The 16,328-nt window shown below is 48.3% G+C and overlaps 1 protein-coding gene across 5 annotated transcripts in view; it reads left to right on the top strand.

The window, feature by feature from the left end:
* Nucleotides 1-16,328, top strand: part of usp9 (ubiquitin specific peptidase 9) — a 379,823-nt gene that overhangs the window by 289,847 nt on the left and 73,648 nt on the right. For all 5 annotated transcript variants that reach the window (XM_038802114.1, XM_038802113.1, XM_038802112.1 and 2 more), the window contains 2 exons: nucleotides 12,848-12,971; nucleotides 14,337-14,562. In XM_038802114.1, the coding sequence (XP_038658042.1) occupies nucleotides 12,848-12,971; nucleotides 14,337-14,562 (350 nt within the window). The remainder of the gene's footprint in view (nucleotides 1-12,847; nucleotides 12,972-14,336; nucleotides 14,563-16,328) is intronic.

Below are 16,328 nucleotides of genomic sequence, written 5' to 3'. Positions count from 1 at the left end.
CGTTTGTTTAAAATAGAATACGTTTGCAATCCCAGTTACTCACTGGGAGATTAAAATTACAAGATTCCGCAGTTTTAAACAAACAAAATAAACTTTACTATACAAGGTCAGATAAGTAAAACAATTTATGCTAACATTCAAGATTAACACGAGGTAAATATGAATTAACAGGCAAGCTGTGATCGAACACACCACACCATATTAAATGGCAGGTACAACTAAGACAGATTCCACCGATTTCCAAGTAGAAATTCTCTTTAAAAATCTATCTCCCGGGCAGCACGGTGGCTCAGTGGGTTAGCACTGCAGTCTCACGGCGCTGAGGTCCCAGGTTCGATCCCGGCTCTGGGTCACTGTCCGTGTGGAGTTTGCACATTCTCCCCGTGTTTGCGTGGGTTTCACCCCCACAACCCAAAGATGTGCAGGCTCGGTGGATTGAAGACGCTAAATTGCCCCTTAATTGGAAAAAATTAATTGGGTACTCTAAATTTTAAAAAAAAATCTATCTCCCTCGCAAGAGATTTTAGCTCCTGACTTTCGAAGATCGAGCTTCTGAATTCCTCCAAAAGCCATTCCATCTCGGACTGCCATAATGACTGCTCGCCACCTGATGTTTCAATCACTCCTTCTGAGACTGAGCTCCACAGGATTCACAAAGCTGTCCTCCTTGTAATTATCAGCTTACTTTCAACTCTGCAGACTACAAGCTTCATTCACTAAGCTGGCATTCCCCCTTGGTTTCTCCAGTCTCCTGTTTGTGCAGTGCGATAAATGGCTCCCATGGCTTTTCTGAGCTCTAATTGCACCAAACATTTCCCACGGCCTCTTTTGAGGTCCAAAGTACAGCCAAACACCTTTCCCGGCAAATACACACACAAATTGAAACCAGATGGTTAGCACTGTGGCCTCACGGCACTGAGGACCCGGGTTCAATCTCAGCACCAGGTCACTGTCCGTGTGGAGTTTGCACATTCTCCTGTGTCTGCTTGGGTCTCATCCCCACAACCCGAATGATGTGCAGGGTAGGTAGATTGGCCATGCTAAATTGGCCCTTAATTGGAATTATTTTTATTTAAGAACTAATAAATATAAATTGAAACTAGAGACTCTTAAGCGCCACACATTTCCATGATAATGTAGCCTTTCAGGGTTCACTGAATGCTTTTAAACTAATTTAGCTTGACTTCCAGTGGTGGCATGTAGGAGAAGGTTGCATACTTGTCATTCCTGTAAGGAACTTGTACTTGTAACAGCTTCCAAGAGAAGGTGAGGGTCCTGAAATGGGCGAAAGAGAATCGAGACACGAGATGGGAAGGGAGCGGCATCTGGATTTATCAAGCTGAGCTGACGAAGAGACAGCATTATACCAGAGCAGAGTGAGGTTCAGGGTGGTGTACCCAGCGAGGCTTCGGATTACATATCGGCCGAAAGACCACTATTTTGACACGTTGGAGAAGGCCTTTGATAAAGAACACTGTCTTGGACTCTGTTAAAAGAGTTCTGGGGGAACTGTTATGTGTGTTGATGGGTTTGTTTGGGATTTCTTTTGTACACCGTATGTGTTTGTTGGTTTGGGTTTGCGTATGTTATATGGGGGACCAATGTGGGTAGGGGGTAATGGTTAAGGGAATAGCAATGGAAATACATGGTCACTGGTGGTAATTTGAGCATTGCAGGGGTGGTGGATTTTGTTTTTCTTATAAATTTAACAGAGACGGGCGAGGAGTTTATTTTCTCTTCGCTCCTTAATATTACCCTGAGTGAATTATAACATTCCTACAGTGCAGAAGGAGGTCACTCGGCCCGTCAGTTCTGCACTGACCCGATGCAAGAGCACCCTACCTGGGCTCAATTCTCTACCCCATCCCTGTAACCCTATCTTGGGGCATTTTATCATGATCAATCCACCTAACCTGGACTGTGGGAGGAAACCGGAGCACTCAGGAAACCCACGCAAACACGCTGGGAATATGCAAACTCCACACAGTCAACCGAGGCCGGAATTGAACCCGGGTCCCTGGTGCTATGAAGGCAGCAGTGCTAACCACTACCACTGTGCCCCTCTGAGTGGACAGTCAGAAATTTCCAAGTCAGAACACATATACATGTACGCCCATCTCACTCTGTTCAGGCCAACTCCCAGATGGAACTATGTAAATATACAAACTTTGCTTTGTCACTAATTTTTTTATTTATAAATTTAGAATACCCAATTCATTTTTTCTAATTAAGGGGCAATTTAGCATGGCCAATACATCTAGCCTGCACGTTTTTGGGTTGTAGGGGCGAAACCCACGCAAACATTGGGAGAATGTGCAAACTCCACACGGACAGTGACCCAGAGCCGGGATCGAACCTGGATCTCGGCGCCGTGAGGCAGCAGGGCTAACCCACTGCGCCACCGTGCTGCCCGTCTTTGTCAGTATTGATGGAAATATGAAAATCAGTTTTAAAATATTTTCCCTGGTGGGGGCTACCTTGCTAGCAGCAAGGTTTTTTTAAGTAACGAAGGGGAGGGTGGTGGGGGTAAAGGGCTCTGGCCTATTAGACCTGTTTAGATGTGGTTCAGTGAGCTTAGTTTGTTTGGTGGGGGGATGGCATTAGTGAGGAGGGAACATTTTTCTCTGGAAGGTGGTCAGGTTCAAGGTGGGGAGAGGAGTGTTTCTCTGGCAGTGACTAGTGTTTTTTCTTTGTCTCAGTTTCTGTGGGGTCAACAGCTGTCTTGGGTGGACCTTGGGCCTAGGTATTTGGTGTGGGTGCAGGATAGTCCTTTGTGGTGTGAATGGTTGACTCCGTTGAGGGGGGAGAGAGAGATCTCCGATCAGGTTGGTCACATGGAATTTGCAGGAGTTGCGGGGAGGGGTCCAGTGAAGAGATAGAGTTTTCTCTCACCTGAAAAAGTTACGGGGTGATGTGATATTTCTGCAGCAGACCCACCGTCTGTCGGTGAGGGAACAGACCGGGCTCTGGAGGGGGTGGATAAGCCAGGTATTTCACTTGGGCTTCGACAGTAGGGCCGAGGTGGTGGCAATTTTGATCAAACAGCAGATGCTCTTCTTGGCGGATAAGGTAGTCGCAGATCTGGGTGGAAGGTAGGTGATTGTTACTGAGGCATTGGTGGGTAAGTTGGTAGTATTGGTAAATGTACAAGCCCCAAATTGGAATAATGTGGCATATGTAAGGAAGCTGTTGGCCTCACACATTTCATCACATTGATGCTAAAGAAACTCTTGATTGCTGTTTTTAAGACAAGCCAAGGAGAACGCAATCCTTTCAGGAAGCATTCAGTGTAGTAACATGGGATTTTCTTTGCTCCAGGATCTTCGACAATGAAAATAACAACTACCCTTTAGATGAGACGTTTCTTAAGACAGATGGAGGAACTTTTTTTTAAGAAAAGAATTTCAACAGCAGTTAAGGAATTTGGAATACCCCTCCGGGCCCGAATCCTCCACTGCCCCTGAACTGGTAAAAATGAATTGGGTACTCTAAATTTATAAAAACAAAAATTGGAAACTAGAACTTAAGTTAGCACCATGAATAATACATCCTGTTGCACAAATGTTTGTCAGTGAAATGTGCTGTGATTTGTCACATTTGCTTGTGGTTCACTGATAACCGCATAAGGATTGGAGACACCATTTTTTGTACTGTTCAGAACAAGATCAGTCAGCGTAAGACATCCAACAACTACAAGTCCAGTGCCACTCGAACACGTTGAATAGTGTTAATTGTTGTCAAGGGCTCAATTCAAGCAGTTGATACTACAAAATAATTAACAATGGATCATATTGAGTATGTACCATTGTTAATTGATGCTAAAGAAACTCTTGATTGGACTTCCGGTGGCGGTAATGAACAGCTGAGCCGCACGTTCGGCGGCTCCCGGGATCAACGGACTTCGGGGCTTTTTTAAATGCCCCCAACTGAGCTGAGGAGGCAAATCCCGACGGGGGAAGTGGCCAGGAGTCGCCCCAGTGGTCCCATGGTGCAGACCAGGAGCGGGGCAGGGAGAGATTCAGGAGAAAAAACACTTGGAAAAAATCGGGACCCAAAAAACAAAATGGCAGCCGGCGAAAGTTTCGAGGAGCTGAAGTAGTGGGTCCAAGAGCAGCAGACGACTCTGCTGCGCTGCTTCCAGGATTTGAAAGTGGAGCTGCTGGAGTCCATCAAGGTAACCAACAGGGAACTGATGGAGACCCAGACAGCCCAGAGGGCTGCGATCCGGGAGCTGCAGCAGCAGGCCGCCGAAAGGGAGGACGAGGTCGTGGCCGTGGTGGGGAAGGTGGAGATGCACGAGGCGCTCCATAAAAGATGGCAGGAGCGGTTCGAGGAGCTGGACAACCGGTCGAGGAGGAAGAATTTATGGATCCTGGGCCTCACGGAGGGGCTGGAGGGGTCGGACCTAGCGGCCCATGTGGTGAGGATGCTAAACTCGCTGATGGGGGCTGGGTCCTTCCAGGGGCCCCTGGAGTTAGAGGGGGCCGACAGAATTCTGGCTAGGAGGCCCAAGCCGAACGAGCCGCCGCGGGCGGTGTTGGTGAGGTTCCACCGGTTCGTGGATCGTGAGTGTGTGCTCCGGTGGGCCAAGAAGGAGTGGAGCAGCAAATGGGAGAACACGGAGGTGCAGATCTTCCAGGACTGGAGTGCGGAAGTGGCAAGGCGGAGGGCCGGGTTTAACCGGACGAAGGCGGTGCTCCACAGACGGAAGGTGAAGTTTGGAATGCTGCAGCCGGCGCGTCTGTGGGTCACCTACAAGGATCGACACCACTACTTTGAGTCCCCGGAGGAGGCGTGGGCCTTCGTGCAAGCCGAGAAACTGGACTCAGACTGAGGGTCCCCCGGATGGGGGATGCTGTAGAATACTGTATTTATTTATACTGTATGTGTATTTGCGGGGTTTAAGGTAAGATGTGGAGTGGCCTTAGGGTGGGTGGGGTGAGGTCGTACGGGTGTTTTTTTTTAATGGGTTTTCAAGCAGGAGTTGGGTGGACGGGTTCGGACTGAGGGGTAAACGGGGTGTTCGGGGAGCTGGTGGGGGGGACTGACAATGAGAGTGGCCCTGGAGGAGGCGGGGCCTGGCAGGGCGAAAGCGCGGGCTTTCTGCGGGGTTCCCGCGCTGGGAGAGGGAGTGGCAGGTTTTTCTTTTCCCGCGCAGGAGCGGGGGAGGGTGGACTGGTTGATGGGCACAATGGAGGAGGGGCAGTCCCACGTTGGGAGGAGCGGAAAGTAGGGCGGGAGCCGCCGGGGTCAGCAGAAGATAGCTGGCTCATGGGAGTGCTGTAGAGGGGGGGGTGCGGTTAGGAGGGGTCCTAGCCTGGGGGGAGAGGGGGGGGGGGTACCGGGTTGCTGCTGAAACGGTCAGGAAGGAGCTGGAGGACGCAGGGGGTGCTGGAGGGGGGGGGGGGGGGGGGGGGGGGGGGAGTTGCCGCCGTGGGGAACTGGCAGAGCGTGGGACGTTGGCCGGGGGTGGGCAAGGGATGGGGTATGGCTAATCGGCAGAGGAAGGGGATAGGGAGCCCTCGGATCCGGCTGATAACGTGGAATGTGAGGGGGCTGAATGGGCCGGTCAAAAGGGCCCGAGTAGTTGCGCACCTGAAGGGACTGAAGGCGGATGTGGCCATGCTCCAGGAGACACCTGAGAGTGGTGGACCAGGTCCGGCTGAGAAAGGGGTGGGTGGGCCAAGTATTCCACTCAGGGCTGGATGAGAGGAGTAAGGGGGTGGCGATCCTGGTGGGGAAGAAGGTGTCGTTTGAGGCGTTGAAGGTGGTGGCTGACAGTGGCGGGAGGTACGTGATGGTGAGTGGCAAGCTGCAGGGGGAGCGGGTAGTTTTGGTGAATGTTTATGCCCCAAATTGGGACGATGCGGGGTTCATGCGGCGTATGTTGGGCCGCATTCCGGACCTGGAGGCGGGGGGCCTGATCATGGGGGGAGACTTTAGCACAGTACTGGATCCACCATTGGATCGATCCAGGTCCCGGACGGGCAGGAGGTCTAAGGTGTTGAGGGGATTTATGGACCAGATTGGGGGGGGGGGGGGGGGGGGGGGTGGACCCTTGGAGGTTTTAGAGGCCAAGGGCCAGGGAATACTCGTTTTTCTCCCATGTACATAAGGCCTACTCAAGGATTGATTTTTTTGTCCTGAGCAGGGGGCTGGTGTCGAGGGTGGAGGAAGTGGAATACTTTGCCATTTCGGATCATGCCCCGCACTGGATGGACCTCGGGCTGGGGGAAGAGAGGGACCAACGTCCGCTCTGGCGCATGGAGGTGGGGCTGATGGCAGATGAGGAGGTGGCCGGGAGGGTCCGGGGGTGTATTACCTCGAGGCCAATGATAACGGGGAGGTTCGGGTGGGGACGGTCTGGGAGGCATTGAAGGCGGTGATGAGGGGGGAATTGATCTCCATCCGAACCCATAGGGAGAGGGGGGGAGCAGAGGGAAAGGGAAAGACTGATAGGGGAGATGGTGCAGGTGAATAGGAGATATGCGAAGGCCCCAGAGGAGGGATTGCTGGGGGAGAGGCGTAGCCTTCAGGCCAAATTTGACCTACTGACGACCAGAAAGGCGGAAGCCCAGTGGAGGAAAGCACAGGGGGCGGTGTATGAACACTGGGAGAAGGCGAGCAGCATGCTGGCGCACCAGCTCCGGAAGCGAGACGCGGCCAGGGAGATTGGGGGAGTGACGGATAGAGCTGCGAAGGTGGTGCGGAGGGGGGTAGAGGTCAATGGGGTCTTCAGGGACTTCTATGGGGAACTGTACCTGTCTGAACCCCCGGTGGAGGAGGGTGGAATGGGGCGCTTCCTGGACAAGTTGCGATTCCCGAGGGTGGAAGAGGAGCAGGTGGAGGGACTAGGGGCGCCGATCGAGTTGGAGGAGGTGGTCAAAGGGATAGGGAGCATGCAGTCAGGGAAGGCGCCGGGGCCGGACGGGTTTCTGGCTGAATTCTATAAAAAGTATTTGGACCTGTTGGGCCCCCTGTTGGTCCGGACCTTTAACGAGGCAAGGGAGGGGGGGCTCTGCCCCCAACTATGTCACGGGCGCTGATTTCCTTGATCCTGAAGCGGGACAAGGACCCTCTGCAGTGTGGATCATATAGGCCGATTTCGCTGCTGAACGCCGATGCTAAGCTGCTGGCAAAGATCCTGGCCACTAGAATAGAGGATTGTGTGCCGGGGGTCATACATGAGGACCAGACAGGGTTTGTGAAGGGAAGGCAGCTGAACACAAACGTGCGAAGACTCCTCAATGTCATTATGATGCCGGCGGTGGAAGGGGAGGCGGAGATAGTGGTGGCGTTGGACGCGGAGAAGGCCTTCGATAGGGTTGAGTGGGAGTACTTGTGGGAGGTGTTGGAGAGGTTTGGGTTTGGGGAGGGGTTTATCCGGTGGGTGAGGCTGCTCTACGAGGCCCCGATGGCAAGTGTAGCCACGAATAGGAGGAGGTCGGAGTACTTTCGGCTGCATCGGGGGACGAGACAGGGGTGCCCCCTGTCCCCCTTGCTCTTCGCGTTGGCGATTGAGCCCCTGGCCATGGCACTGAGGGAGTCAGGGAACTAGAGGGGCCTGGTGCGGGGTGGGGAGGAGCATCGAGTGTCGCTGTACGCGGACGACCTGTTGCTGTATGTGGCGGACCCGGTGGGGGGTGATGCTGGAGGTGATGAGGATTCTTGGGGAATTCGGGGGTTTCTCGGGGTATAAGCTGAACCTGGGCAAGAGTGAGGTGTTTGTGGTGCATCCGGGGGAGCAAGAGGAGGGGATTGGTAGGCTCCCATTGAAGCAGGCAGGGAAGAGTTTTAGGTACCTAGGGGTCCAGGTGGCGGGGAGCTGGGGGGCCCTGCACAAGCTCAACCTCACAAGATTGGTGGAGCAGATGGAGGAGGAGTTTAAGAGATGGGATATGTTACCGCTGTCACTGGCGGGGAGGGTGCAGTCCGTCAAGATGACGGTGCTCCCGAGGTTTTTGTTCTTGTTCCAGAGCGTCCCCATCCTTATCCCGAAGGCCTTTTTCAGGAGGGTCAACAGCAGTATCACGGGATTTGTGTGGGCGCATGGGACTCCGAGGGTTCGAAGAGTGTTCCTGGAGCGAGGCAGGGATGGGGGGGGGGGGGGGGGGGCGGGCTGGCGTTGTCCAATCTCTGTGGGTACTACTGGGCGGCCAACGCAGCGATGGTGCGTAAGTGGGTAATGGACGAGGAGGGGGCAGCGTGTAAGAGGATGGAGGCGGCGTCTTGTGTGGGCACGAGCCTGGAAGCGCTAGTAACAGCGCCGTTGCCGCTCCCTCCAACGAGGTATACCACGAGCCCGGTGGTGGCGGCTACCCTCAAAATTTGGGGGCAATGGAGACGGCACAGGGGAGAAATGGGGGGCTCGATGGAGGCCCCGATACGGGGGAACCATCGGTTTGTCCCAGGGAGGATTGATGGCGGATTTCTGGGCTGGCACAGGGCAGGGGTTAGGAGGTTGAGGGACCTGTTTGTGGAGGGGAGGTTCGCGAGCTTGGGGGAGGTAGAGGGGAAGTTTGGGCTCCCCCCAGGGAACATGTTTAGATGCATCCAGGTGAGGGCGTTTGCCAGGCAGCAGGTGGAGGGGGTCCCCTTGCTGCCCCCACGAGGGGTGCGGGATAGGGTGCTCTCGGGGGTGTGGGTCGGAGGAGGAGGATCGCGGACATATACCGGGTAATGCAGGAGGTAGACGAGGCCTCGGTGGAGGAACTGAAGGGGAAGTGGGAAGAGGAGCTGGGGGAGGAGATTGAGGAGGGGATGTGGGCGGATGCCCTGGAGAGAGTGAATTCCTCCTCTTCCTGTTCGAGGCTTAGCCTCGTACAGTTCAAGGTGCTGCATAGGGCCCACATGACTGGGACGAGGATGAGTAGGTTTTTCGGGGGCGAGGACAGGTGTGCTAGGTGCTCGGGGAGCCCAGCGAACCACGCCCATATGTTTTGGGCGTGCCCAGCGTTTGGGGAGTTTTGGAAGGGGGTGGCAAAGACAGTGTAGAGGGTGGTGGGGTCCAGGGTCGAGCCAGGCTGGGGACTCGCAATTTTTGGGGTTGCAGTGGAGCCGGGAGTGCAGGAGGCGATAGAGGCTGGAGTCCTGGCCTTTGCGTCCCTAGTAGCCCGGCGGAGGATCTTGCTCCAATGGAAGGATGCGAGGCCCCCAAGCGTGGAGGCCTGGATCTCGGATATGGCGGGGTTCATTAAATTGGAGAGGGTGAAATTTGCCCTGAGGGGATCAGTACAAGGGTTTTTCAGGCGGTGGCAGCCGTTTCTGGACTTCCTGGCGGAACGGTAGGGAAATAGGCCGACAGCAGCAGCAACCCGAGGGGGGGGGGGGGGGGGGGGGGAAGGATTGGGGGGGGGAGAACTGTGCACATGGGTTTGTGGAGGGTGCTATCTCTCTCTTGTTTGGTTTTTTTTTCTTTGTTCTTTTTCTTTGTTGTTCTTTCTTTTTGTTTGAAGTTGCTCTTGAAGCTGGGGGGGTATTGTTCATGGGGTGTTACCGCGGTTGTATGTTAATAGAGCTAAGATGTTTATATTTTGTATTTTGTAAAAATTTCAATAAAAATTATTTTTTTTAAAAAGAAACTCTTGATTGCTGTTTTTATTGACCAGGAGAACGCAATCCTTTCAGGAAGCATTCAGTGTAGTAACATGGGATTTTCTTTGCTCCAGGATCTTCGACAATGAAAATAACAACTACCCTTTAGATGAGACGTTTCTTAAGACAGGTGGAGGAACTTTTTTTTTAAAGAAAAGAATTTCAACAGCAGTTAAGGAATTTGGAATAGTTTCTGCGATGTCTTTTTATCATAGATGGCACCTTCACCTGGCTCAGAGTCATTACAACACAGAATTAGATCATTTAGCCCATAAGTCCATGCTGGTTCTCTGTACACCAATCCAATGGACGGAATTTAGTGTAGACGATGGGGGTCTTGTCTGTTGGCCTGAGAGCTGACGAGTGCTCCATATTGCCCCTCTCCAGGAAAGCCAGCTGCATTAAATGCCAATCATACTTACCTGGATAATGGCAGGCCTTCTCTGGGCCCAAGGGTGCAAATTGTGCACACCAACAGTTAATCATTGCCTGTGACAGTGGCTGGGAAGGAAATGAAATCAATAGCAATGGTACCATTAACAATGGTAATGAGGGCAGACGGCAGTGGCGGAAATGAAGACTTAAAAGTTAAATGCTGGGCAAGCAATCTGATAACACAAGTGGTAGAGAGCTTGAGAGATGATGGATAGGTCAGGGCTGGTGTCAACATTCATGCGCAAACTTCCAGTCACACATTTGGGTCTAAGACCATTTATTTCAACCGAGGTGTGATCATCTAACTTTGCCCGTCTCTGCTCATGTGTTGCTGAAACACTAATCTACGCCTTCATTACCTCTGGACTTGCATATTTCCATATGTACCACGTCTCCCACGTACTGCCCTCCATAAATTTGAGATCATTCAAAACACCATGTGTCCTAATTTGCACCAAGCCCCACTCACCTATCACCCTTGTGCTGGCTGAACTACATTGGTACCTAGTCCAGCAGCACATTGATTTGAAAACTTGTTTTCAAATCCCTTCATGACCTCACCCTTTCCTATCTCTGTATTCTCTTCTCCTCCCCCCCCCCCCCCCCCCCCCCCCCCCCCCCCCAAGAACCCATGATGCTCCAGATACATAGCGAGACTGACTACCACAGAATTGTTACAGTGCAGGAGATGATCATTTGGCCCGTTGTGTGTACCCAAACTCTTCAAATGAGCGGTTTACCTAGTGCCATTCCTCCACCTTCTCCCCATAATTCTCCACATGTTTCAGATAACAGTCTCATTCACTGTTGAATGCCTCGATTGAACCTGCCTCCACTACACTCTCTGGCTCTGTTCCAGACCCCAGTCACTCGCTGTGTGATGAAGTATTTTCTCATAGCATTTGCTTCTTTCACCAAATACTTTAAATCTGTGCCTTATTATTCTTGATCCTTTTGCAAGTGGGAACAGTTTCTCTCTATTTGTCCAGACCCCTCATGATTTTGAATGCCCCTGACAGATCTCATCACTGTCTTCCCTTCTCCAATGAAAACAGTCTCAACTTCTCCATGCTGTCTTCATAACTGAAGTTCCTCATCCTTGGAACCATTCTCGTGAACTTTTTCTGCACTCTCTCCCCTGCCTTCATATCTTTCCTGGAGTGGGTTGCCTAAAATGGGACGTGATATTACAGCTAGTATCATATACAAGTTCAACATAACCTCCTTACCCTTGTACTCTATGACCCTATTAGTTTTGTTTTTTTTAATTTAGATTACCCAATTATTTTTTCCAATTAAGGGGGCAATTTAGTGTGGCCAATCCACCTAGCCTGCACATTTTTGGGTTGTGGGGGCGAAACCCACGCAGACACGGGGAGAATGTGCAAACTCCACACGGACAGTGACCCAGAGCCGGGATCGGATCGAACCTGGGACATCAGTGCCGTGAGGCAGCTGTGCTAACCACTAGGCCACCGTGCTGCCCGCTGACCCTATTAGTTAAGGCTGGATAATGCTTTAAGAACTCATCCCTCAACCTGTTTTGCCACCTTCAAAAACCTGTGCACATGTACTTAGATCCCTCTGCTTCTGCACTTCCTTTAGAATTGTAACCTTTGTATTCTTTCTCCATATTCTTCCTATCAAAATTAATTTCCTCACATTCCTCCACATTGAACTTCATCTGCCACTTGTCAGCCCATTTTATCATCTTGTCTATGTGCTTTTAAAATTCAACAGCATCTTCCTCTCAGTTAACAATGCTTCCAAGCTCCATATCATCTACAAATTTTGAAATTATGCTCTGTACAATAAGGTCTGGTCATTAGTATAAACCAGGAAAAGCAGGGCTTCAGCACTAACTGCTGGGGAACAACACTACAAACCTTCCTCCAGCTCAAAACGCTTTGATTAACCACTACTCCGTTTCCTTTTGCTCAGCCAATTTCATATCCACTTTGCTGCTGTCCCTTTTATTCAATGAACTATAACAAGAATGAGAGGCGGCACTGCATCAAACACCTTTTTGGAAGTCCATGTCGGTCACATCAAGAGCATTGCTCTCATCAGCCTTCACTGTTACTTCCAAAATAAATCTCCAGAATAATTTGTTAAACATGATTTCCCTTGAATATGTGCTAGCTTTCTTTAACTCATGTTCGTCCATGTGACTCTTAATTATGTCCCAAATATTGTTTCTGGAAGTTTCCCAACTACCAAGTTAAATTGACTGACCTGTAATTGCTAGGCTTATCTTGACACCACTGGTATCCCAGTTTATATTTGGATAATTAAAGTGCCTTGTTATAACTACTTTTGCACCTCTCTAATTTCCTTGCAAATTTATTCCTTGACATCATTTCCACCAGCTGGTAGCAGCATCTTTTTTTATTTCATAGCTCTTGCTAAATAGATTTTGTCCTTGAGCCCTCTGGGAGGTGGTCAGACTGCACTGGGGTATGGGTGTCAGATTGTTGTGGCGGGGGGACGCGCAAGTGCTGTTGTAATGTAGTGAAGGAGTCCTCTTGCAGACCTTTTGTCAAGCGAACTTTATTTTTCAAATGTTTCTTGAAAATTACCCGTAACTCAGGAAGTCGGATGCTAAATTCTTGTCCTCCAACAAAATAAGTTGTAATTATCAAGATCTGGTCTCGTGGTGTAGCATGTTTGAACTCCACAAAGTCAACTTTTGAGAGCTAGTTAATGGTTGGAATGTCCGTTTGATATCATATCAGAAAATTTCAAGTAAGAAGGCCAGTTAAGATTGTCTTGCTTGGGTAGAACCTTGTTTCTTAATCAATATTTCTGTCTTATGCAGGGCAAGATCATCTGTTACCAGAAGCTGAAGAATTGGCAATGATAAGTATTCAACTTGCTGCTAGATTCCTGTTTAATACTGGGTTTCACACAAAGAAAATAGTCCGTGGTCCTGCAAGTGAATGGTGAGTCTTTCTTATAGACATAATTTGTGGGGGGGTTTCCAAGCTGATTATGTATAACTGTTTAACATAAGAACTGAAAATGTAACATAATTGATTATTTTAAAGTATTGAAATTTGACCATTAAATATCCAACTGTCGAAAAACATTTGTATGTCAAAAAAATGTATATTAGCTTAGCATATTTATTTTATGCAATAGAGTAAAATTTAGGTAATAAAATTACATACAGCCTTGCAGGCAGCATTGTTAGTTCCTCTGCGGCATTGCGCTCATTGGATGTGATGAGCTCAATTATTTTTAACCAATGTTGGAATGGATTAATTTTAAAGCACAACTTTACAAGCACTTGCATCTTGCTTGTGGTATGAGGTAAATTGTGACAAAACCTGAAAGCAGCTGTGTCATATTTAATTGTTGGTGTGGTGGATCCAATTGAAGAGAAAAAAATTATGTTTTGGAAAGGGTGGGACCTTGGAGTACCCAATTCTTTTTTTCCAATTAAGGGACAATTTAGCGTAGCCAATCCACCTACCCTGCATATCTTTGGGTTGTGGGGGTTAGACACAGGGAGAATGTGCAAACTCCACATGGACAGTGACCCGGGGTCAGGATCGAACCTGGATCCTCGGCGCCGTGAAGCAGCAGTGCTAGCCACCGTGCCGTCCCTGAGATTTACTTTTTATGATGAAGTATTATCAGGAAAGATATTCTACTGCCATCTCCCAAAACCACTCATTCCCCTCCACCCATGACCTGATGGGTACTGCTGTGTCAGGATTCTTGCTACTGGCTTTTGCGAGCAAGTGTGTGGATCAAATTGTCAACTTATGCGTATGGATGATAAAATAAAATATTTCACTAACTGTAGCCTGTGGAGCCATATTATAGCAATTAGTAGTTCCACAAGTGAGAAAGGAAAGTAACATTTATTCTGTTCACTTTTTAAAATTAATTTTCTTTTTTCCACTCTCCCGAAAGTACTGAATTGTATTGTTACCTTTCCCTTCTGTTCCGTGATTATTTATGTGTGAACCTACACAGATTGCCTGGCTGTTTTACTATGGAATGTAATCTTGGCTGATCCCATTCTCAGTTGACATCCACAGAAGTTTTTCGCAAAGGTTTTCTGGGCAACAATCAAACCAGATCGTTTTTCCTTCCGTACTCCTGCACCTAAACCTGAGCACTAAGTACCACATAATGCCTCAGCTGAGTTAACAGACTAGGAACTGCATCTGGCATCTGTATAAATAAACAATTCCGTTACCCCTTGTGAGAACAACTTTACCATTTTGCTTTTGCATTTTAGGCTATAGTATCTATTATATACAGTTCGTGAGAAAAGGCCTTTCTTTCCCCAACAGGTATGATGCATTGTGTATCCTGCTCCGTCACAGCAAGAATGTACGCTGTTGGTTTGCACACAATGTTCTTTTTGCCTACCCGAATCGCTTCTCTGAGTACCTTTTGGAATGCCCTAGCACAGAAGTGAGGAGTGCTTTTGCTAAGCTCATTGTATTTATTGCACATTTCTCATTGCAAGATGGACCATGCCCTTCCCCTTTTGCATCCCCAGGACCTTCCACTCAGGTAAGAATGTACATAAGATGAGAAAATGCTCGTTTGTTTCTTTGCTTTATTATACAGTTATTTTACAGAGAAAGCATTTTAATTGTTTTAATTGTTAGCCTGGAGTCTTATGAAGGGTTCACAGCTAAAATGGTATAATCTGTCTGCCTTTGATGCTAGATAAGCCAGAATTTTCTATTTTCATGAGTTCCATCATCAGCAGTCTTTCCTTTTCATTTACATATTTTCGTATCTTCTGCAACCTGTTAACTAAATGTCCCTATTGTATTTTGAGGCAGAAGGGATATTCGGTGGTTTTTAGCACCAAACAGCTAGTTTTTAAAAATCATAATGATTACTATTGTGCTAATTCATATAATTGGTTGAGCAGCAGGCGACAGCATAGGAATCCAAGGGCATGCACTCTCATTGGCAGGATGTGACTATTGGTGCTGGAGCCTCAACTTATCCATTCTTTATTAATCGACTTAGTTGGTGGATTGCCACATATGCAAGTTTGCCGATCACACAAAAATAGGCAGCAGTGTAGATGGAAGTGTACAATTGCCATGAGATATTGATAAATCAAGTGGACAAAAATTAATTTCTGTGTAGGCAATTGCAAGAAAGCCAGCAAGAAATTGCCTATCCCTGCTTACTTTTTGAGAAGGTGGCAGTGAGCTGCATTCATGAATACCACTGAGTGCCTTGCTAGACCATTTCTGAGGGCAGTTAAGAGTCGGCCATTGTGCCTTGAGTCGAGTCACAGGCCAGACCAGATAAAGACAGCAAATTTCTTTCTCTGAAGGCGATGAGGGATCCAAGTGGGTTTTTTTCTACCAATGCGGTAGTTTCATGCCTGCAATTGCTCATAAAAGCTTTTTATTCCAGATTTATTTAATTGAATTTAAATTCCCCAACTGTCATGATGAAATTTGATTATTGATATAGGCCTCTGGAGTACAGCCCAGAAACATAAGTACTATGGTACCTCATCCCTGTGGCACACTAACTTTTTCCTGAAATAATAGTTTCATTTAAAAAGTGTTTCTTCCAGGATAAAGAAGTTTAGAATTTCTTAACAGTTTAAAAATGACCTGCTGAGTGCATTCTAATGCCAGAACTTGAAGAAAAGTTGAATTCCTCTTTCTACTCTCCTTACCATTGCATTTTAAATATCTGTAAACCTGTTTTATCGAACTATAGTTCTATTTTTCATGATTTTATTCAGCCTGCCTCCTCAAGGGGCTACATGTTCTTGAGATATTTCCTTCATAAAGGGATTTGACATTGGGCAAAATAGTTGGATACTTTTTTTGTATACTTAAAAGTTTTTATTATGAATCTTGAATTGAGCAAATTGAGAATTTAATGTTCAAGAGTAATTATCAAAATTTGAATGAAGAGTCTTTGAAATACGTAAACCATTTAGTTCCGTGGAGGTATTTTTGAGGAAGTTAATTAAGTCAGATTATGTCTTGGTATTTAGAATTGAGACATTTGATCCATTGTCTTTGAAAGAGCTCCCCATGGCACTGCAGATTTCTCCCCTTCAAGTATTTATCCAGCTAATTTGTAAAGCTTTATTTCCGAAGAGTTAGAATTGAAAAGTAGGCAAGTTGTGCTGAACTGATTTCAAACTATGGTTAGACCAAAGGGACAATGCTGGAAAATCTCAGCAAGTCTGGCAGCATCTGTAGGGAGAGAAAAGAGCTAACGTTTCGAGTCCGATGACTCTTTTGTCAAAGCTACTACTGGCTTTGTCAAAGCCTTTCGTTTCAGATTCC

The sequence above is a fragment of the Scyliorhinus canicula genome, chromosome 7 (genome assembly GCF_902713615.1).
Source record: "Scyliorhinus canicula chromosome 7, sScyCan1.1, whole genome shotgun sequence".
Lineage (NCBI taxonomy): Eukaryota > Metazoa > Chordata > Chondrichthyes > Carcharhiniformes > Scyliorhinidae > Scyliorhinus > Scyliorhinus canicula.
This window is presented reverse-complemented; position numbering and strand designations above follow the sequence as displayed.